Here is a 23,715-nt window from a genome sequence, read left to right as displayed (position 1 = left end):
AGCATTGACATTTTCAAAGACCATCTTGTAATCTGGCGTACCACGTCCACGGTATTGCATTCAAACAATTATATTTGATATTCCAAATTTTATGAATTAATTTGAGGGAATCACATTTCCTCATAGAAATTTATTGCTAAAACTCTGAAGAGAGAAATCCATCTACTGAATTCACTTTTAAGTACCAGGTTAGATGTTTTGTACCAACTTATTGTTTGAAAAACCTTTTTGACTTTTGTCTTTCATCAAGAACTAGAAGGACCAACCAATTAATTAACTTCAATTTAATTTTAATTTATTTTCTTATTATTTTCACAATGCAGTAGATAAAGAATTAAAAATTAAATTTTTATTGGTGATTACTGCCATCTATCGATGGCTATCATGAACATTGAACGAACAGAGATCCAGAAAGTAGAACTCGTGCTGTCATCTATTGATCGATGTGACAACTTCAGGAAAACTAGTTGTTTATCATGATTAATAGAGATGGCAGCACTTTTTAAATTTTTTTTCACCCATTATTGCTTTTTTCTGTGATGAAAATAGAAGTTCAATGATCAAAACAATTCGGATGATGAAACATCCGCCAGAAGCTTTTTATCCTTATAGCTTATCTTTCGTAGTTTTTCCAGTGAGCGTTTGTGACCTTGCAATCTTTAGTCACATTCGTTTCACCTCAAAATGACGTCATCACTCAAATGAAGTCAATCAAAAGGTGCAAAACGCTACTACGTAGAGTTTTATCGTATCAATTATGCATGGGCATATTTTTGTTATTTCTCGGTGTTGACATTTTCCTCAGTGTTTACCGATTAGTCAATAAATAACCATCAGACGCGTTAATGATGATAACGAGACAGACGGTCGTTCAACGATGACTCTTGTGGGCATCCTCACGTCGGAGACAATCCATTGTCGGGGGTCGAGAAGATTGTCCGCCGTCCGTTTCATTTCCTTGTAGCGAGTGATGTCTGCTGAATCAGGTGATCAGTGTCGTCGCATCTCAAGAATCATCACCATTGGTAATCGTTTCCTTTCGAGCTACGAACTAGACGTCATGAACGGAAGATGGGCACTCTTAGGGACATCTTGTACGTCTTGAACGTCGTCAAAATGTGGCAACTGAAGGCTTGCATAGTTATAGCCCTGCTATGTCTAACTGCCATAGTCGGCCTCTATTCCCATCTCGAATCCGAAATCTCCAAATTGACTGCTACGAGGCGTGAAATAGGTAAGCCCGCTACTGGTGTTTATTGCTTATACAACAGGGCGAAGAGGAACTATATTATCTGAACCCTAACATATGTGGGAAGTTTTTCTTGATATCTTACTCGCTCTACTTGCTACATGTTACTAGATAAGTCCATAACTGTTTAGATCAGTGATTCCCAACGTGGGTGATGGAAAGTTTCAGGGGGTTGGTAGAAGCCCCGGATATAACATAGGGACACATGGGAGAAAAAAAATTCGGAAGAAGGAGGCGATGGGACGTAAAAGGTTGGGAAACTATGGCTTATATAGATCATGGGTCCAGGACAATGTGTCAGGAAAGGTGCATTGAATCAGACCATAATTTATGGGATAGAGTGAAAACAGAGTTTAATTACGCCTATGGGTACCAAGACCACGGGTTGCAATCCTAGTGCAACCCGTCGCATAACATAAGTAAATAATAAAGCTTGTTTGCTGCTCACTTGTTTTTTTATCCTCCTTTCTCATGGCACAGTACTAATCCACGTTAGAAATTTGAATAATCCTTAGAGCAAACACACGTGTAATAATCCACACGTGCATTGACAGAATTGAATGGGCGGTGCACTGGTATTACTGAATTTAAATTTACAAAAAATCTTGAAAAAAAATTCTGTGGTGTTTGAAGTTGCTAGGCCTCGGCCCAACAGAAGCAATTTGACATCATGAACAATGGGAGGGGGATCGGTTCTGAAATGCGACTGTGAGTAGAATATACAACAACAACACAGCTTGATGAAAGCAAAATGACACAAAGTTCAACATGAATGAATGAATGCCAGGGTCTCTGCCACCAGACTTATCCCGTTGCCGAGATCTCTTCCAGCCCAGCTTCGTGGCAGAGTCTGGGACAAAGTGAGTGTGCACCTAACAGTCTGAGTGTGTAGCTAGTGTTGTGTCTGATATTTCAGTGCTGCCATCTATACTTCAAATTGTGAGTGAAGTGCAATGATTGAATATTTGTAACGTTGTAAGCCTGTTGCTCTCTGTGGCGAGACTTTTTAATGGGGAGATCGTCTCGCATTCACGCCTTGAAGTTGGGAACCACAGGAAACCAACTTCAGCCGACCACCACTGTGGCACCGGTGGGGTTCGAACCCGGATCCTCGCGACACAAAGTTCAACAGTGCAGTAGTGCCGGAAATGTTTCATCCAATCGCTAACATACCAGTGAGCAAATATGCAAATGAGACATAAGAGGGAAATGAAGTGAAATCGCTGCAGGTATAACCACAGATGTGATTTCACCTTTACTTGGTCATGATCCCTTACAGCTGAATATAAATAATAAGAAAAAATGAATAAAGAAATACAGCAGGAATAGTGAATAAGAAATGCATTGGGAATATTTGTGAATCAAATAAAATGATAGTAGGACTCGGCTTTGCTGGGCTCTCGCTTCACAAGCCGTTATTATCAGCAACTTGATGCACCTGAACCACATTTGATTAGATCAGAAAGAAAAAATGTGTTTTTTTTACATCCCCCCCCCCTATTAATATTGTTTCACTAAGCAGGTTTAAAGATCTACCAGACAAAGAAGACAGTATAATCCAGTTGGAGCACAGAGAAAATAAACGTATCCAAGGAGCCACATTTAGCAACTTTCTGAAGGGCATCTGAAGTCCATGCTACCCTATGTTTGAAAGGTTTTCCTGATATCTTACTGTAGCCCTTGCTGCACGATGCTTCAGTTCTAAGAGTTTGTACAGTCAAAACGAGACCTGATTTGGAATCAAATGAAATAGAGCTTTCATAAAAAATTGAATAAAAGAAAATTTATATTTTCTTCTAAAACGATGTCTTAAACTTAGTTGAATAGCTTAAGAGATTTAGCTGTCCCTTAAAATATTAAATCAAATTTTCACATCCCATTTTTAGGACTAGAAGAAATAAAACTTTTCTTCATGGCCTGTGATAAAAATCAGTGTATAGTTTGTTGCCTCTGATCTTATTGATATTTTTGTTTTATTTGTTCCAGCAACTACATTAGCACAGATACAATGGGCAAACTTGGAACCATCGCAGGGCAAAAGTTTGTCATCACTATTGATACAGAACGAAGTTGGCGCAGGACATGAGTCTGATGCAACTTTCGATGGAGACGATGATATGATCATCATATACAACAGAGTACCGAAAACTGGCAGCACAAGTTTTATGGGGGTAGCTTATGATCTTTGTTCTCGTAATGGGTTCAACGTACTACACATTAACACAACGAGGAATTCACATGTTTTGTCACTCTCTGATCAGGTTTGTCAATGGTTGTCAATTTGTGGCTTTTATCACAAGTCATGAAATGTATAGTAAACAAACAATCATTCTCACGAACTTCATCAAATTTTTTTTTCGCTACCTTTTATGATTAATAGTATATTTTTTATTTGAATTTGATAGGTTAGATTTGTTCAGAACGTAACGATGTGGAGCACAAAGAAACCTGCAATATACCATGGACATATAGCGTTTCTAGATTTCGCTAGGTAAGGACAAATTTGAGTAAATCAAAGTTTTGCCCAACAGAAACTTTTATCAAAAATTTGTCAGATAATTTCTTAATCTGTACATGTAAAATAACATGTCCTGTCTGATTCATCATCATTAAGCTGAAACCAATGAAGCTATTAATATGAAATTTGGTTTTATTTTATAATGCGAAGACTCGCAGACCTGCCAACTCTCCAGATTTAGGTGGAGACTCCGGATTTTTCATCCTTCCTCTCATGTCCGTATTTGTTAAAATTTCTCGATTTTGGCAGAAAATTAGATTTTACGTGAGTTTTCACGTTGTAGTGACGTCAATGACTACTGTCGTCATTAGGGGAAACATCCATAGAGGACAGCCGTGGTCATTTCCATCGAGCAGCCGTAAAAAATGTCTTGATGACCGCATTTAAGCAACTGACAAAGACATGACTTTGTTTACATAGCATTTATCGGCAATCATTTATCAGGTTCATGACCCTGGTTGCCGAAATTCCTGCATAATCGTTATTGTATTCCATTAACAGTCGTGCAGTAAACACAAGTTTTTTCGTCTGCAGCTTTGTATTTTGAAGTTTTTTAAATTGTTTCTTCCTATTAAATATGTCTTCAGAAAGAAAATAAAACTATATAAAGCTTTTAAGAGTTGATATACCCAAGATTGCCAATCACTGATAGCATCCACGAAAGGAAACACTATGTTTTATGAACAGTATGTGTAGATGTGATTTCTCTCTTTATTCTGCATGGAAAGACTGACATGGAATTATATTCTGCTCGGGGGCAAAGTAGAGCCTGCCTTGGGAAGGGGGAGGAATGGAACTTTTTCTTAATTGATTAAAAAAAAAAAATTTCGAAAAAATATTTTGTGAATTTTTTTTGATCGAGTCTATGAGTGCCGGGGTGGGGTGGGGGGTACCCCCCTGGGGAAAATCTCCAGATTTCTGGATTCCAAAAGTTGGCACCTCTGGACTCACCCTAAGAAAAGGTTTTTTTTCAACATTTGAACTCCTAATGGGTCATGGGGGGGGGGGGGGTTCAAATGTTATCATGCCGAGTGAAAACCGTTGAAACTATAACAATGAAATTTGGTCAGTGGTTTCATTTTATTGACCACTGTTCATAACATTTTGAATTACCCTCCACAGCCAGAAGTTGCAAGGGTTAAGTTGCATTCTGTCAAAATGAGTCTTCAGCGGATGCTTTGCTGGTATTGCAATGTGCATCTTTATAGAAGTTGTTCTATCCACACACTGATGCTGTGAAAGTGCCGAAATGGTGTGGTTGCACATAATAGATTATACTGCTGGCCAAGTACAGCACTATCTACTTGCACATTTTGAACTTTTTTTTCGAAAGAAACTTCCATTGCTTCAGGAGTATCCATGCAAATTTTCCTCATTCTGACCACTACTTATTGTATAGTTTTGGAATCAAAACTTTAATTATAATCACCCTGTATGTAGCTGATTATTTTTCATAAATCTGTTACTACTATACACTAGAACCTTGATGAACTGGGCTTAACAGTGGAAGTATAAAAAAAACAACTATTGAATATTAAGACTGGAGATACACAGTAGGAGACATGCTACTTCTTATGGGGAAGAAAATAAAAATGTCTGAGGTAATGTAACTACTACTGCACTAGTCTTTGTCCTTTAGGGACAGCTGGTGTCTTTATTGGATTATAGGACCCCCTGCCCCTAGCATGATGGTGTCACTACTGTTGCAGCTTCTTTGTGAAGGGAAAAATAAACCCTGTGAGATAATACATCACTACATTTAGATGTGTGATGCAATCCTTATTCATGAATTTGCTAAAGATATAGAGCATCAGAATGTAGCCAAAGGTTAGAAAATGTGGTAAAAATGAGAAATTTTGGCTTCTATACATAACTTTAAATAACTAAGATACTCTTCATATGGAAAATATATATATATATTCAGGCCACTTTTATGAGACTTTTTAAATAAAACCACTTATACCATCTTATGCTATTAAAGATATATCATCAAAATGTACCCCAAGAATTTAAAATGTGGTAAAAATAAGAAATTTTGGCTAATAACGAACCAATATGGTATTTTTCGAGGAAAAAATTATATTTAGGCCACTTTTATTTGATTTTTTGAAAAACCACTTGGTTTAAACCAACGTGGTTTCTTCACTGTCATAAAAGGACTTATTTATTTTACTTGGACAGTGAAGTCACAGACAATGTTCGAAACTGGTTCCGATCTCAGCCAAAGGACCTCTATGAATAGGGTATTTATTTTTATATATTATTATTATTATTTTTATATATTTTATTATATTCACCACCTAGTAAAACAGTGAGACAAGTGCTGGTGTAGCTTTGGAGTTTACATTTGAAATAAACCATGTCATTTCATTCTGGCTCCTGTTCCATTTTTATTTGATCCGCTTTCATACTTTCAGTTTGTCATGTGTGGGGTAAACATGTTTTGATACGAATGTAAAACTTTTTGTACGCTTGTTCATTATTTTTTATAGAATAATACACTAAAGAACGTCGAAATTTATTTTTGCAGGGCCGTCATTTCAACTTTCTTTGGGGGAGGGGGGCAAAGTACATGTACTCAATGTATGTATATATTTGTATGTGTATGTATGTGTATATATATACCATTTTTAGTGTATTTTCAAAAGCCAGGGGGGCTGGCCTAAATGACGGGGCCTGTATTTTTGCCATGAAGTTTATCAGAATGTTTTCTTTTGTCTAGGTTCGGCATAGCAAAAAAGCCAGTTTTCATCAATATAATTCGCAAGCCATTAGATCGTCTAGTATCATATTATTATTTTTTGAGATACGGTGATGATTTTCGGCCGTATGTTGTCAGACGAAGGCAAGGGAACAAGATGGTGAGTTTATAATTAATTGTAGATTATTAGTTTTTTTTTCCTCAATGACCGCTAACAAATGATGGTGGCATAAATGCGCAAAAAAACATTCTAAAATTTTATGTTTTAAGAGTAATTTATTCCAGAAATCAGCACAGCAGCTGAGTGTCTATTGTACTATAAGGCATTAATTTCATTATGAAGTAACAAATCACAAATTAATTTCTTAAACAATGCTGCCTGACAGTTGAGTATTTCATGTGCTGGTTTTATGTAGTAGGCTAGGATGAGCAATTTGCATATTCCCCTTGAGCAGTGGTTCTCACTTTTTTCCACCCATGACTCCCTTGGCCAATTCATGGTTCAAATGCAGCTCCCCAGAATAGTTTAGTAGATATTTTCACTTGTAAAATGGAAGTTTTTACTTCTTTATCACTCTCCTTCAGAGCATAAACACACAAATCAATATCTCCAGCTTTTGACAAAGGTTAGCAACACTTATAGGAGCCGCAAAGCACACTTTGAAAAACACTGCTCTAGACAGATCATACTGATTTCTTGAGACAACTGAAATATACTGTTATTAATTTTTTTTAACTGGATTTTTGAATACTTCTGGTTTTATGTATTGATTATTTCTTTTCATGTGTTTGCAGACATTTGATGAATGTGTTGAAAAGAGGGAGAAAGACTGTGATCCTGATAACATGTGGCTTCAGATTCCTTTCTTCTGTGGGCATTATGCGGAATGTTGGTGAGGTTCAATACACAGATATAAAGGGTGCAAGGGTAACAGGGGGCATATGGTATTTTAATTGGCGAACCCCCATCGACCCTAGATTCATACTTCCAATCAGAAAAGATATCCAAATAATGTGTAGTACTCGGATATGTCATTTATGTTGCGAATGGTTGTATAGTTATTAAAATAAAAATGTTGACTTTTTATAATGATACCGTGTGCTGAATCCAATTACAAAGTTGTAGCCCGGTCTCTCCTGATGCCAAAAAAAAAAACACTTTTGTAAGTGCCATATTTGCTGAGATATTCGAAAAACAGAGGAAAGTTGCAATTAGAAACTTGTATTTTTTTTATGCCATCAAGAGAGACAGGGCAACAACTTTGTTATTGGGTTCTTTAGTACAGGTTGTCTGTATAAAAAGTTAGCATTTTTATGTAATGACTATACATAACCCCTTGCAACATGAATCTGAGTAGTACACGTTATTTGAATGGTTTTTCTGATTGGAAGTATGCATCTAGGATCAACGATTCGGCCATAAAATACTATACACCCTTTTATCTAATGCATCCTGTATAAATATCTGATGCTCTTTTTTTTTGTTTTTTAATTATTGCAGGAAAATTAAAGTATATAATTTTTATTGCTCAAATTATAAGTAAAATCTAGTCAAGGGTCTGTCCAGCGAAAATTTGGGTCTGTTTTCCATTCCCTTGACAAAGTACAAATGAATGAGACAATAAAGTTGGCATTTCACTTCTTTTGTGATAAATTAACCATGCTGAAAGAGCCCCTTGGCCAGGGTTGGTAAAAAAACCGGGTTTTTTTGGTTTAAACCAGGTTTTTTTTGTTTTATATAGTATTAACATTAAAAACAATGAAATTTCTGAAAAATCCTTCAAACTTCTAACAATTAACTAAAATAAAATGTTTATTAATGTAATTAACACTATTCCCATGCTAATTAATCAATAAATATTTATTACATTTTAACAAAAACCAACTTTTGCAATTTAATTATTTTTTGCTTAACTCAATGGATTACTGTGTGTTTGAAAATTCTTTTAATGTTATTATTAATCATATAATATATAAAGGTTTTTCTCCAGTTACTTTCAGTATACTTAATTAGGAAGCTATTTTGCAAAAAGTAATAAAAATTAGGTGAATATAATGTATTTAATGAAGCATAAATAATGCAGATTAATTAGCAATGATTTACGATATACAGGGGGATTATAACTAAGGTTCTGATTTCAAAACACTGTAAAAAAAGAATGATTATCAGAATGACTGGAAAATTGACATGATTATTCCTGAAAAAATTCAATTTTATTTGATAAAGGGGAAAAAAAACTTAAAAATGTAAAATTAATATCATCCAACATGTGGGAAATTTGCTCGCAGAATGGAAACAATAGCCAGTCATGGCAGAATACCTTAATTATAGCATTTCACGATTTCATAATTCATGGAAACATCACAAAAAACGATGTAATTGAACAAATAACTACAACTTACTTAAGAAATGTTAAATATGTTGTCCACTGCGTGTTCTGGCTATGAGGTTGAAAGCACAAAATTTCTTGTTCAACAACAGAATCGGAGTATGCCATGGTCATAATGTGGATGTGCTTGCAATTCCGCTTTATTAAACCACTTAATCTGACCACTGTTTATAACATTTTGAGGTACCCCCACAGCCAGAAGTTGCAAGGGTTAAGGTGCATCCTGTCAAAATGGGTCTTCAGCAGCTGCTTTGCTGGTATTGCAATGTGCATCTTTATAGAAGTTGTTCTATCCACACACTGATGCTGTGGAAGTGCCGAAATGATGTGGTTGCACATAATAGATTATACTGCTCGCCAAGTACAGCATCATCTACTTGCACATTTTGCACTTTTTTCTTTTGCGAAAGAAACTTCCATTGCTTCAGGAGTATCCATGCAAATTTTCAAGTCATTCTGATCAGTACTTATTGTATAGTTTTGGAAAATCAAAACTTAAATTATAATCACCCTGTATATAGCTGATTATTGTTCATAAATCTGGTACTACTATACAGTAGAACCTTGATTAACTGGGCTTAACAGTGTGTGTGTGAAAGTATAAAAAAAACAACTATTGAGAAAGTTAAGACTGGGAGATATACAGTAGGAGATGTGCAACTTCTTATGGGAAAGAAAATGAAAATGTATGTGAGGTAATGTAACTACTAGTACACTAGTCTTGGTCCTTTAAGGACAGCTGGTGTCTTTATTGGATTATAGGACCCCCTGCCCCTAGCATGATGGTGTCACTACTGTTGCAGCTTCTTTGTGAAGGGAAAAATAAACCCTGTGAGAATACATCACTACATTTAGATGTGTGATGCAATCCTTATTCATGAATTTGCTAAAGATATAGAGCATCAGAATGTAGCCAAAGGTTAGAAAATGTGGTAAGAATGAGAAATTTTGGCTTCTATACATAACTTTAAATAACTAAGATACTCTTCATATGGAAAATATATATATATATATTCAGGCCACTTTTATGAGACTTTTTAAATAAAACCACTTATAAAATCTTATGTCATTTAAAGATATACCATCAGAATGTACCCCAAGGATATAAAATGTGGTAAAAATGAAACATTTTGGCTAATAATGAACGAATATGATATTTTCCAAGGAAAAAAATGATATTTAGGCAATTTTTATTTGATGTTGTGAAAAAAACCACTTGGTTAAAAGCAAGGTTTAAACCAAACAACCCTGCCCTTGGCTATACATTGAATAGATCGAAGAACTCCTCCTCTTCTTCCAGCACTGTACTAATCTGCCAAATGTGTTTCTCCACAAAATACTAGGGTCCTTTGCCAAGTGATTTTCACCGTAAGGGTGGGGGACTTTTCTCTCTAAATTAAACTTTAATCTTTGAAGTTATTTGAGGTCTGACAAACTTACGCATTACATGAACTTGCGCTGATGTTCATATTTCTTGCCTGTTTCAAATTCAACTTGGGAAAATAAATCCCTTGGCAATTCTGGCAGTCTTTGGACAAACTTTTGAAAAACCACTGTTTCACATAATACACAGCCTTACAATTTTTTTTCCTGCCTGGAATTTTTGAACTGGTTTTTGACAATATTTGGTGTGTTGATTTGAAATATAGGAACAGTTTTTCTCTATCAGTTCCACCTTTTGAGATTCACCACAGCTAAACGGTGCCTTAGTGTTCTGGATCAAGTCCTTGAGATGTGTAAGAGCGCACAACAGAGAAGTTTCTAGATGTATTTACAGAACAAAGATACATCTGGAATTGCAGCAGCCATTCGAATGCAACACTTCTGTCATGTCGCACATACTTTACTGGCATGAATAAGCTTTTTCAAATTTCTGTATTTTGTTACAATATTTCTCAAATTATTTACATTATTGTACTTCGTGTTATTAACCTACCGCACTTAGATTTGATACTGTCATTAGCATGACTCCAGAAAAACGCCGGAAAATTTAATCAAGTGCCAAATAAACATAATATATACTGGGTGTCCTGTAAATCCTAACTCTGCCTATCTCATCAACCATTCGATGTAAAGGAATGGTTCCGATTTAAAAAATGCTGAAAATTTGTTCAAAAATCACAGTGTACCAGTTTTGAGAGTCGGTCTTTGGCCTTTTCGCTTCTCTGCCTTTTGGCTAAGATCAAAGTGTATTTTTGAGAGTGAAAATACAGTGTTATAAAATAAAAACAAATCTGGTGAGATTCAATACACAGATATAAAAGGTGCATAGGTAACAGGTGACATATTTATTTATACAATAATGTTGGCCGAGGCCTTAACATGAGAATGCAGTTGATGGTGACAGAAAAAAAGTTTTACATTTTTCGAAAATAAAAATGGCGTGGGTGAATCAACAACAGTGGAGGGGAGAGAGTTCCAGTTAGAAATAGTATGTGGGAAAAAAGCTAAATTTAAAGCAGTCGGTAGAATCAGAGATAGGGTTAATCTTAAGTGGATGATCAAGTCTACTGGAGAGATATGTTGACTTGGAAATAATACCGTGGTATCAAAATTAAAAAGGCTGTGGAGAATTTTAAAAAGCATGGTTAATCGAGAAAGAAGGCAGTGAGTATTTAGAGGGGGAAGATTAAGTTCACGTTTAAGTTCAGAGACAGATACATAGGAGGACCAACTGTCATAGATAAAACGGGTGGATTTATTTTGAATTGATTCCAGCTTCTCGGTATTGCTAGCAGTGTAGGGGTCCCAAATTTCGGAGGCATAGGAGAGGACTGGAAAAATATAGGTTTGATAACAGAGAAGTCTAACGTCATGAGTAGAGTGATTTTGATAGCGATGAAGGAAAAAGAGTTTATTGAGGCATTTTTGATAGATATAATCGATGTGTTTATTACAGCGCAGGTCTGCTGAAGTGATAACACCGAGGTATTTGTAATGGTAAACCTGGGATATGGGCAAGTTATTGAAGGAGTATAAAAATTCGAGAGGTGAGGTTTTACGTGAAATCCTCATGAGAACCGTTTTAGAGATGTTAAGAGGCATTTGCCATGTGGAGCACCATTGGGAGATGGAATTGAGATTGTGTTCGAGAAGTTCTTGGTCTGACTCGTGTAACGTGCCGATGATCCCCCGGCGTAAAAGTCCGTAGTCACCGTCACGTTATCTTTGTCATAAATGTTACTAGTCTGCAGCTGTGATCGTATGGCGACGATCAAGGCCGATCGTGATGTTCGCCTGCGATCGCATGCAAATGAGGTGACCTTGAAGCCGATTGGCTTGATCAGACACGTGCGGTCGGATGTTTTTCCTTTAAATACCGGCCGTACGTTGTAACAGGTCTGATTCCGCGTTCGTCTAATCTTGTTCTGTTCAACTGAAGCCCTCTAGTAGGACGATTCACCGTCTTACTACCGTATCTATTGGCCTTAGGCTGAATTATTAAAATGCAATAATCTACATTATTTGAATCCGTTTTCCGGCAGGTCCGGAATCAAAATATAAAACAATCTTCACAGTCAAAGTTCTTCATTGCTGATCGAGGTGGTCCGGCCCTCAACCGAGAGGCCCCCGGAGCTGATCGAGGTGGTCCGGCCATCAACCGAGAGGCCCCCGGAGCTGATCGAGGTGGTTCGGCCCTCAACCGAGAGGCCCCCTGGAGCTGGTCAAGGTGGTCCGGCCCTCAACCGAGAGGCCCCCCGGAGCTGAGCAAGGTGGTCCGGCCCTCAACCGAGAGGCCCCAGGAACTGATCAAGGTGTTCCGGTTCTCAACTGAGAAAACTCCTCTGGTATTTACGGAAAAGCTAACATCGGATGTCCGATCGCTGCACAGGTTGACTGTTGTTGATCATCAATTGGTGAGCCAGTATCTTTACTGCTAGTGTCAAATAGAGGGCTCCAAGATATACTAATCCATTGTTAAAATTAACTAACCCATATAATTAATTGAATAAATAATATTTCATGCGAAAGTTTGTTTCTAATTATTTTCCACTTGTCGTTTGCCACTTTATTGCTGGATATTTCGAACCGGGCAAGCAACTCCCATAAGGGACGTTGCACTCGTAGCTATGGTGCGGTAAATTACGCAATCATCAGCGAAAAGTCTTGTGGTACAGTTGAGGAAAGGGGGGTCGTAGAAAGGTTTTCAGGGAGGTCGTTAATGTATATTAAGAATAGAATTGGGGAGATTACTGGTCCTTGAGGGGTTCCAGAATTTACGGTGGCCAGTGGAGAGTTGTGGTCTTTGAAATGGACAAATTGTTTTCGATATTTTAAGAAGGCTTCTAACCAATTAAGTAGTTGGATGTTTATGCCGAGGGTGGAAAGTTTAAAAAGTAATTTATCGTGAGTTGCTTTGTCATATGCTTTTGAGAAATCTAAGAAAATGATGTCAGTTTGTACGTTTTTATCGATGGCTCCCGAGAGGTCATGGATGAAAAGGGCCAATTGAGAAGAGGTGGAGAGAGAACGTCTAAAGCCATGCTGATTAGGGAAGAAAAATTTTATGGAGTCAAGATGGGCGCAGATTTCCTTTGCTATTATGTGTTCAAGAATTTTACAGCAAGATGAGGTGATTGCAATAGGTCTGAAATTGAGGGGATCGGTAAGAGGCCCAGATTTATGGATTGGAATGATTTTGTTTGTTTTCCAGTCAGAGGGTAGAATGCAGGAATTTAGAGAGGCATTGAAAATGATCAAAAGATAGTCAGCGATTTCTTCAGCACAGAATTTGAGAATATAGTTAGGGGGTTCCATCCGGACCCAAAGAGCGAGTTTGAGTTTTTTCAGTAATTTAATGATGCCCTCCCTGGAGATAAAGATAGGGTTAGAGTTATAAATAGAGCCGGTGAATGAGTATTGTAGGGGGGTGGGATCCAATGAGAAAACTGAGCAGAAGGCTAAAATGAATTCCGTGGCGATATCCGCCGGAGAAAAGACGTCTTTAGTAGAGGTTTTGAGGGATGGGGTACCACACACACACAGTTAATTTGGGACGGAGGAAGTTCCAAAACTTAGGGATTGGTGGACATATGGTATTTTAACTGGCGAACCCCATTATATATATAGAAAGTTCTTGCCTTGTCTCTTCCAAGACCAAAAAAAATTAATTTCACATTTATAAGGGATATACTGTAGAACCCCTCTTAACAGACACCCCTCAGATGTGGACACCTTTCTTTTATGGCCATATAATAATTTTTCCCTGTATAATAAAAGTATGAGTTTCAAACCCCTGATTAACGGTCACCCCTCTTTTACAGACAAATGTTTTTGCCCCACTGGTGTCCGCAAAAGAGTGGTTTTACTGTATTTGAATTCAAAAATCAGAGAAAAGTTGAGAAAGAACAGAATAAACTAATAAGTGGTGGTGCTTTCCCACTTTTCTTCAATTTTTAAATTCAAATGTTTCAGCAAATATTGCACTTAGAAACATTTTTTTTGTGGGTCTCAGAAAGGACAGGGCAACAACTTATTAATTGGGTTTTTTAGGACATGGTGTCCATGTAAAAATTTATATTTTTTTTATTTTGTGACATACTGTATTTTCACTCCAAAACTGGTACAGGGGGATTTTTGAATACACTTTGAGAATTTTTTGAATTGAAACCATTCCTCTATGATGAATGATTGATGAAATAAAAGCTGAGTTGGGACTATGCTTTTTGGCACTTGATTAAATTTTCTGACATTTTTCCTGAGTCATGCTCACAACAGTATCAAATCTAAGTGTGCAGCATACTAATAACATGAGTAAATAATTAAAGAGAAGATGGAAATTATAAAGGATCCTAGGTTATCATGTTACAGTACAATAATATAAATAAACTGCAAAATACTTTGAGTATCAAAGGTGTTTTTTACTCTGTTGTAGTGGAAAACAAGTACAAATGTTAATCAAAAAAACTTTCGCAACATGAATTTCATGTGATACACTTCTACAAGCGAAAGTTAAATGATAAGGTGTCAAAATATTGGTATAACTCATGTTTTCTAAGAATCATTTTCTAATGTTTTATCATTGTTTTAATTTTCCTGAATAATCTCAGTCACCATATTGTAATTTTTTTTCCCATCTCGCATCCCCGGTTAAGAATCACTATAATAGAATGTTTGTCCTCTTGGATTGTGTGTGGTTTCAATGCTTTAGTTGCAATTTCATATTAACTCTGCGCATATCGAAGGAGTTGGGCTTTATTATGTGATGTTTGTGTTCAGTGTAAATGTGATGTCCATGAAATGAAATTTTGTTCATGATTTTTGCATGTGACACATCTTCTGTTTAAACAAAAGCTTCACTAAACCTTTGTTTTAAATGTATTTATTCATGAAACTGAACAAGTTTATCTCTTCACTAAAAAGGATGCCAGGAAATAAGTGGGCTCTGACACAGGCTAAGCACAATCTCGTTCATCAGTATCTTTTAGTTGGAGTTACAGAAGAGATGCAAGATTTTATTGCCTTGCTTGAGGCAGCTCTGCCACGTTTCTTTCATGGCGCCGTGAATCAATTCATTGCAGGTATTTCAGATGAATTTATACATTCTATATCTGCAAAAGTTTTTTTTTTTTAATTTTTTGGTCTCAAATCATGTACTAATATTTTCATGAATTCTAATGAGACAAATTTAAACACAGACAAACATATTGATCAGAATAGAATAATTATTAATTTTGTTGGGGGGAAAAACGAGGCTTGATTTATGCTTCATTTATAAATAATGCAGTGTGTGTATAATTTAGAAAATTGATTAAATAATTGCATTCCCGGTTAAATAAATATCAGAATTCTGTTGGGTTCATTCGGTAATCCTATAAGGTTCGAGCATGAATGAGCAGTTGCAATCTCCGAGAATATGAAAGAGACTAAATAATTCTGAACCTGAGAATATCAACCTGTGGGAAAACTTTATATTATTTATACTCCCCCCCTCCCCCCAAATCTCATGAGTGATCTCCTGAATAAGAAAGACAGTAGATAGCAAAGTCCCTAGGCCAGGGGTCAGCCACCTTTTTTGGCTGCGTGTCAAAATAAACCAAAATAATATAAATATAATGCCGCAACAGGCAAAATGCCCAATGAGGTGGCTGCGGTTGTGTGTATTAAGAAGTGGTTTTGGGTATATACTTTATATACGCGAATATAATTACACTTTATTTTCGGAACTCAAGTGGGTCTCTTGAAATTATGAAATTTCACTCAGTGACCTCCGGCTCATAGATTGCTGAGGCCTGCCCTAGGCTATTATCACTTGGTAATAAGAGAAGTTGTTATTTGTTAGTCTATATGTGTTTCAAGTGTTTGAATAAGCCACATGAATGAAGAGATTATAGCACTAATCTTATATATAAATGTGAAATATGTCTGTTCTTTATACAAATTTACAGTTTTAGACCGATCGTCGCCAGATTTTGCATATATATCAAACAAGACCGGGATTGAATCTTAGGCTATTTTAAAATTTCGTCAGAGCAGGGCAAATGCCTGAGAAACTGTCGGGCAACAATGATTTTGGGGCCTCAACAATCACTTTCAGAACGTTTACTTTGGTTACCGTCGTTCCTAACAATGCGTTTCAGACGTGTATATGCATTTACAATGGTTTATCACTTCTTTGATGCTGCCAATATTATGTATAACAGTCTATGCCTTTACAATGGTTTGTCACTTTTTCAATCCTCCCAGTAATTGAAGAAAACCCGCGCATTGCCGGGTATAATGATTAGTCAATAATAATGGATGATTATAGTTTATATATCTCAGCAATGCTAATATATGCATCTGTTGAGTTTAACCCTTAACCCAATGTTTCCCAAAGTGTGCATCGCTAACCTTTGCCAGGGTATTTATTTGTATGCCTATTCATATTTGAAGTGATTCTTTTTATAGGGAAAAATATCTGTCAAATTATTCTGGAGAGCCCCAAATTAACCATTAATTGGGCAAGGGAGCCATGGAAAATATGTTCGACTATATAAACTCAGTAGCTGGACTCTGCGTTGCCGAAATGAAGCGAACCAAGTTAGGCGAGATATCTTGTCATATTTCCATTGCAAGGGTTAAACTGCTTTATTTATTAAAATGTATATACATTTCATTGTCCCTATGCAGTGATACCTCGACCTGTGACAGACTCTCATTATAAGGATCCAGGTTACGAAAATAGAATACTTGTTAAAAATGCACTGTAAGGTTCAGGAGAAAAAAGGTTGGAAAAAGGCAGAGGAGAAACAGGAGTCGCAAGAGAGAGAAACGAGAACGATTTGAGACATTCGAAAAAGAGGGAGTGTGAAAGTTTGTACCGAAGAGACAGGACGGTTCCGTTGGAGGTGTTGGATAATAAATTAAATAAAGTGTTGTTTTCTTCTTTTGGGAGTCTAGAATCCAGTTATTTCGTCCTGAAATCGTAGTGGACGTACAGCCGAGGACCTATGACCGATAAGAAGTTGGGGGAAAGTTTTTTGGCGCAGTTGGTAGGATAGGATCGTATCTTCAACGAGTCAAGATTGTGAGCTGAATTCGAAGAAGAGTGTCCTAGCGACGGTGGAACCACCCCGGTTCGTATAGAGGGATAGCAGCAGCATCGAGCTCCCACACTGTTTTTTTTCCGTGAAGTCAACTCGACAACCGGTGCTGAGAGGGGCAATCCTGCATAGGGAAGAGAAGCAAGTGTTGTGTGGCAGTATCGAGACGATAAATAAAGATGGCGTATTTGGCAAAAGGTAACAAGGAGGATCTGGAGACCATGGCCGCCAACTTGGGGGTAGAAGTCCGACCGGAGTTCAACTTAATGCAACTAGTGAGTGCCATACAGGAAAATGAACTGTACAAGAAGCGACATGCAGAGAGATGCTGAAAACGATCATAGGCAATAGGAAAGATAGAGAAGAGATGGAGGAGAAGTGTAGAGATAGAGAGATGGAAGAGCGACGTAGAGATAGAGAGATGGAGGAGCGGCGTAGAGAAAAGAAGATGGAACATGAACTCGAAAGACAGGATCGAGACAGGAGCCATAAGAGAGGAGAATAATCAAGCTGGGTGCGGCAGAATCCCCAGCCGGGATTTCCAGAACATGATGCAAAAGTTCAGGATGGAAGAAGACATAAGTCTGTACCTGGTGCTGTTCGAGCGCAAGCTCTTCACATGGCCCTGGCATGGGAAGATTGGTTAGCTGAGCTCTTGGGACTTCTTCCCTACGAGATGAACCAGTTAATTGCCCGCAAGCCGGAAGAGCAAGTACAGGACTATAATCAAGTTATAGAATTGTTATTGCGGAGATTCAAACTCGCCCCAGAGAAGTTCCGACAGATGTTTTCTTCACGCCACAAAAATCAAGAGGGCACCTGGAGAGACTTCTATCACGAACTGTGTACTTATTTTGATGGATGGACGGCGGCTTTGGGGTCACGATGTTTGAGCGACTAATAGATTTAATCATCACCGATCAAATGAAAAAACGCTTCCTAGCAGATTTTAAAGAACACTATCTGGACGAATGGAGTGATATGATATCTCTAAGTGAGCTATCGGAGAAACTAGATAGGTTCGATGATGTGAAGAGGACTCTGGGGGCACCCTTCCCTAGTGACAGAACGAGTACCCCAAGACCTGTTCATCAAAATCCGAGATGGAAAGCCAGTGGAAACCAGAGGCTTGAGGGTGTCCTTCCCACCTAAAGCGACGATGGGTTCGCATACCAGAGAGAGAGCCGCAGTCACTTGTTATGCGTGTGGAGTAGAAGGCCATATAGCAAGGTTTTGTCCTGCAAGAGTCCAGCAGGAGCCATTGAGTCAGGCCCAGGCAAACTCTGTCCAGACAGAAGAGGGGGACACGATTGAATAAACTACAGTCCTAACAGCACATATCACGGTGCCGGCAGCTGGTGTTGGTGCAGACATTAACCCACCGCAGACCGTGAGTTTGAAATGTGGTCAGAAGACAATAAGAGGCGTAGTCGATTCCGGCACCAAGATCTCAGTCGTTAGATTGGATTTGGTTAAGATTGACGACAGTGAAGGCGAGGGGAGAATAAGGATCAAGTCCGCATTTGGCAAAAGTGAGATAGCCCCTCTGAAAATATGTATGATGAAGATCAGCGACGGCAAACACGGGTATGTGCCGATTACTTGCGCAGTGTCGAGTCGATTGATAAATGAAATGTTAATATGTCCGACGGCATACCACACACTCTTGGGAAATGTACTAGTTCTAAGTCCGATCAATGAGCCAAGCTGTAAAAACGGCGTGGGTACTTCATCTGCCGATTCCGGTGCTGATGGCAAACAGAAGGCCAACAACGGCAATAACAACGATTTTTGCATACCTAACGAAGAACTTGAAGAGAGGATCATATCCCAAGTTGAGAGCTACTTCACCGACTTCAACATCATGAAGAAAAACTTTCTGCTGAAACAAATTCGGAGAAACAAGGAGGGCTACATCAGCCTGAGGTTGGTCTCATATTTCAGGAAGGTCAAGACCCTGACCAAGGACTGGAGGGTCGTCCGGTACTGTCTCAGGAACTCGAACAAACTCCAACTCAACGGAAGAGGCTCTAAAGTGTGCTGGATTGTGCCCGTACCGGCTTTCGAGACCAGATGCGCTAAAATGATCCTGGTGTGCAACATGCCATCCGAGGAAATGACACCTGAGTCAGTGTCACAGTTTATATCAGAATATGGAGAAGTCGTCGACGTGGCAGTCATCAATCGAGGATCTAAGATACCGGATGTCTGTACGAGGCGATGTCTCTGCGTCAACGGGAACATGGTGAAGAAGACGTTCGCCCTCATCAAGTGCAAGACCAATCGGGACGCATCCGCATCCGAGGGCAAGGCCTCGCAGCTCAAGAAGATGAACTTGAAATGATACGACGATAGTCATGCTGTCATCAGGAGGAGATCGGCACCGAACCGGTTCCCGGCTAGGCAGGAAACGTCCAAGCAATTGAACTGGCGATTCGTCAGTTTTCGTGTCCATTTGCCAAAGGAATCAACAGAGCTACGAACCGGCAGTCGAAGACCGAGAAAACCAGAAGCCAACCGGCTAAATCTTCAATCGCCAACAACGGCGTGCCCAGGAATCAGGGCAGAAAAAAGTCATCCTTCTCTTATGTCGATGGTGACCACCACCTCATGAACTCTTGGATGAACAACCGTTATTTGCCATTCAAGGGTGGTATGGCCGCCGCCGCCAAAGTAGCTGCTGCTGTACGATACAACGCTCGCCTACCAGATAGCGTCATGCGTTGGCCTGGTGGACCCGAAAGGGTGATATGCAAGGTAATGCCGACGCCCTGTCACGGTAGCCGCGAGAAACCGAGTTACGCTCAGTTGATGATGAAGCATCATTATTATTTAAAAATGATGGATGTGCTTTTCGATGATGGGACGTGTAAGGTTCAGGAGAAAAAAAGTTTGAAAAAGGCAGAGGAGAAACAAGAGTCGCGAGAGAGAGAAATGAGAACGATTTGAGACATTCGAAAAAGAGGGAGTGTGAAAGTTTGTACCGAAGAGACAGGACGGTCCTGTTGGAGGTGTTGGATAATAAATTAAATAAAGTGTTGTTTTCTTCTTTTGGGAGTCTAGAATCCAGTTATTTTGTCCTGGAATCGTAGTGGAGGTACAGCCGAGGACCTACGACCGATAAGAAGTCGGGGGAAAGTTTACTTGCACCAACTTGTGAGTGAATATTTGGCTGAATAAGTTGAAGCTGACGACATTGTCAGACTATACTGTGTAGTCCAACGAATCACGATTTTTCATAGAAACCTATGGGAAATTATGTTTCAGCTTATGAAGATTTCAGCTAATGAACATGATTCTAGACTGAATCATCTTCATTAGCTGACGTATCACTGTATTTAAATTCTTGACATTAATCTCACACATATAAGCTATCAGGCAAGAGGTATGAAATGCGATAAACTGATAAAACATAACTGATTACTATGAGTTCTCCCCCCTTAAGCTAATGTTTTTCTGTCACCATCAGGAAAGAAATCTCATCTCCGAAAGACGTACAATAAAGCTGATCCTCTACCAGAAACTGTTTCGAAAATCAGAGCATCGAAAGTGTGGCAGATGGAAAACGAGTTCTACGAGTTTGCATTGCAACATTTTCATTTCCTTCGGAAGCGGACACTAACAATAAAAGATGGTCTCGTGATCGATAAAGGACAACAATTCATGTATGAAAAGATTCGACCTAGATGAACACTCATTCATATGTTAGATCATGTGAATTATCGAAAACAAACTCTTTAACATTGGGAACAAGCACATTAAGCACTAACTAACTAGTATATTTTATATTGTATATATCGTGTACAACATGTGCATCTTACTTTCACAATGAGCTAATATATATATTATTCCGAGCACTGGAAATTCCGCTTCACCATAGTTGTTTTGTATAAGATTATTACATGCACAATTAGTGATCGAGTTGTGTCAGTTGCTTGTCGCTTCTGTAAATGATTTTTTTATTTTTTGTGGTGAATAGTATTTCTTTATTCACAATTTTTTTAATGCCATAAATAATCCAATTATACTTCACATTCAAACATTAATCTTTGATTTAGAACTAGAAATAAGCTCGCAATGATGTTTTTCACACTAAAGCAATCAATGAGGGAAGGTCTGAAATTTTGTGGGACCAGCTTCTATATCATTTTACTAGTATTTTTATATTATCATACATTTATGATTTTGAACTACAAGTACATTTTATAATTTTTTTCTATTAAGTTCATATCTTGGCTGCATTTATTTTGTTAGAAAAGACTGTAGGGGGACAATTCATGAAACTTGCCACTTCAAGAAAGCAAAGTAAATTCTTTCTTAATATAAATATCTGTATAAGATAATTGTGATTTGAGTTCCTTATGCCTTGACTGTTTCAGACTTTTCTTTGATATGTCTACTTCAGGTTTATTTTATTTGCTTCAACATAATTTTTTTTTTTTTAATCAATGACAAGAAGTCTTTCATTAATATATGAAAAGTATTTCTACATTCATATTCATATATGTGTGGTGTACATAATGCCATGTTAATTTTACCTCTTGTGTGTTATTTCGATTTACAGTTATACACATATGATTCAATCTTGAGCATTTTATAGATTTCTTTATGCAGTGATATCTTAGCTAACAAAGATAATTTGTTCTGGAATCATGTTTGTGTGTTAGCTAGCCAAAACACAATTACCCATTGATTTCCATGTATGCTGGCTATGTTACCTGTGTGTTAAAACAACCCAGTCAAGTTTGTAGGTGTCCCTATCCATTTATGATTTAGTCAGCTCATTTCTGTGTCTGATATATGCAGATAGAAAAGATAAGCTTCTAGAATGTCTAGACCAGCGGTTCTCAACTTTTTCTAATGCGTGAAGCCCTTTTCAGTGTATAATTTCTATGGCGGAGAACTGCTTGACTCGAGGAGCCTTTTTTAGTATATAATTAATATGGCGGAACCCTTTAGGCCTCTTTTTTAAATTATGTATCAAATTTACTGATTTTATTTTTCTCAAACGGCTGCAGAGCCTCTGGGAAATGTACATGGAACCCCGGTTGAGAAATGCTGGTCTAGACCAAAGCTTTGGTCCAGGTTGTTATTTGATGTTGTGTCTTGCACTGAAAAGAATGCTGGCTCTGAAAACATAGGCTCCCTTTTCTACTTTTTTAATGCATTTCATATTAACTGAATCTTTCATTTTCATCTAATGATTCAAAAACTTCTAGAAAGAGAAATGGAGGTACATCTAGAAAGATTCCGAGGTGGACATGAGTTAATTGGGCTCAAGCGACTGTAATTCTGAAGAGCTGTGGCTATTTCACGTTAGTGCATGCATGCATCCATATCAACTAAAATGTTCATTAGCCTAATCCATATTCAGAATTTCTGCCAATGCAGAAAAATCATGAAAATAATCTTTGTTAGTCATGGTATCACTGTATTTGATTTTTTCCCCTTTTTTCTAATTTTTAAATAATTTGTGCATGACCAATAAGTTAAATTCTCTTATAATGTTTGTTATGGGCTTATATGATTTTCATATCTCCGTTTTTTGAATGTTTTTTTCTCTACTGATTTAATATTATGGCATATATTTTTTGTTTAGTTACCAATAATGGTAACTAATTCATTTAACTTAATTTGGGAAAAACGTTTAAATTTATTTTCACTTTTTTTTAATTTTCTTACAGCACTGAATTTCAAATGGGTTACCATTGTATCTTAATGGGCTGGCCAATTGGCCAGGAGGGCTTCAAAACATTTGGGTGTACAATCATACTAATAATAACAATTATAGCAAAAATCCTAGATAATGATGCCCTCTATAATGATGATTGCCTATACAATAATGTTTATTACTTTCTGGTCCTGATGCACTTTTCATAGAGTTAATACATTCTACTTTTAATGATAACTCCTTCATAGCGATATGTTAGCCATGTGAAATCGTCTTTTAATTATTGGTCACAGTTTTATAACCCCTCACTTTTACAAATGTTTTTTGATAAAATTATGAAATGTATAAGGTGGACATAAGCTTAATTGGTGGTGGCCAACCATTTCTAAACTCGTGCCAATATCCAGGACCATAAATCTCATTCACGTGTCACTTTCATGCTTTTGCATGTCATTTGCTTTCTATCATTGTTCTTGTTTAAGGTAGCCAGTTCCCCCTTAGTATATATTGGATTTTACTGTATTTTTAAAAATCTTCCAGTGTCCTGAAGAATTCTGTTATAGATAGTGAACAGCCTGTTATTTTAGTTTGTTAAACTTTTTTTTTTATAATTTTAATAGCTGTTTCATTGTTCTGTTATTTTTATCATTATTTTGCCATG

General features: G+C 37.5%; 1 protein-coding gene across 1 annotated transcript; it reads left to right on the top strand.

Annotated features, from left to right (window-relative positions):
- The first annotated feature begins 800 nt into the window (after positions 1-800).
- Hs2st (Heparan sulfate 2-O-sulfotransferase) lies at positions 801-22,251 on the top strand. Its single transcript, XM_089231562.1, has 7 exons — positions 801-1,234; positions 3,236-3,510; positions 3,655-3,740; positions 6,490-6,628; positions 7,264-7,361; positions 15,222-15,379; positions 20,853-22,251. The coding sequence occupies exons 1-7, from the start codon at positions 1,072-1,074 to the stop codon at positions 21,071-21,073; spliced, it is 1,140 nt and encodes a 379-aa protein (XP_089087688.1). The 5' UTR covers positions 801-1,071; the 3' UTR covers positions 21,074-22,251.
- Positions 22,252-23,715: the final 1,464 nt, after the last annotated feature.

This window comes from Pholcus phalangioides, unplaced genomic scaffold (assembly GCF_987345545.1).
Source record: "Pholcus phalangioides strain wild (caught in Gottingen) unplaced genomic scaffold, Ppha-v1.0 ptg000004l_1, whole genome shotgun sequence".
NCBI classification, from domain to species: domain Eukaryota; kingdom Metazoa; phylum Arthropoda; class Arachnida; order Araneae; family Pholcidae; genus Pholcus; species Pholcus phalangioides.
The sequence above is the reverse complement of the archived record's forward strand: the minus strand, read 5'-3'. Positions and strand labels throughout refer to the sequence as shown.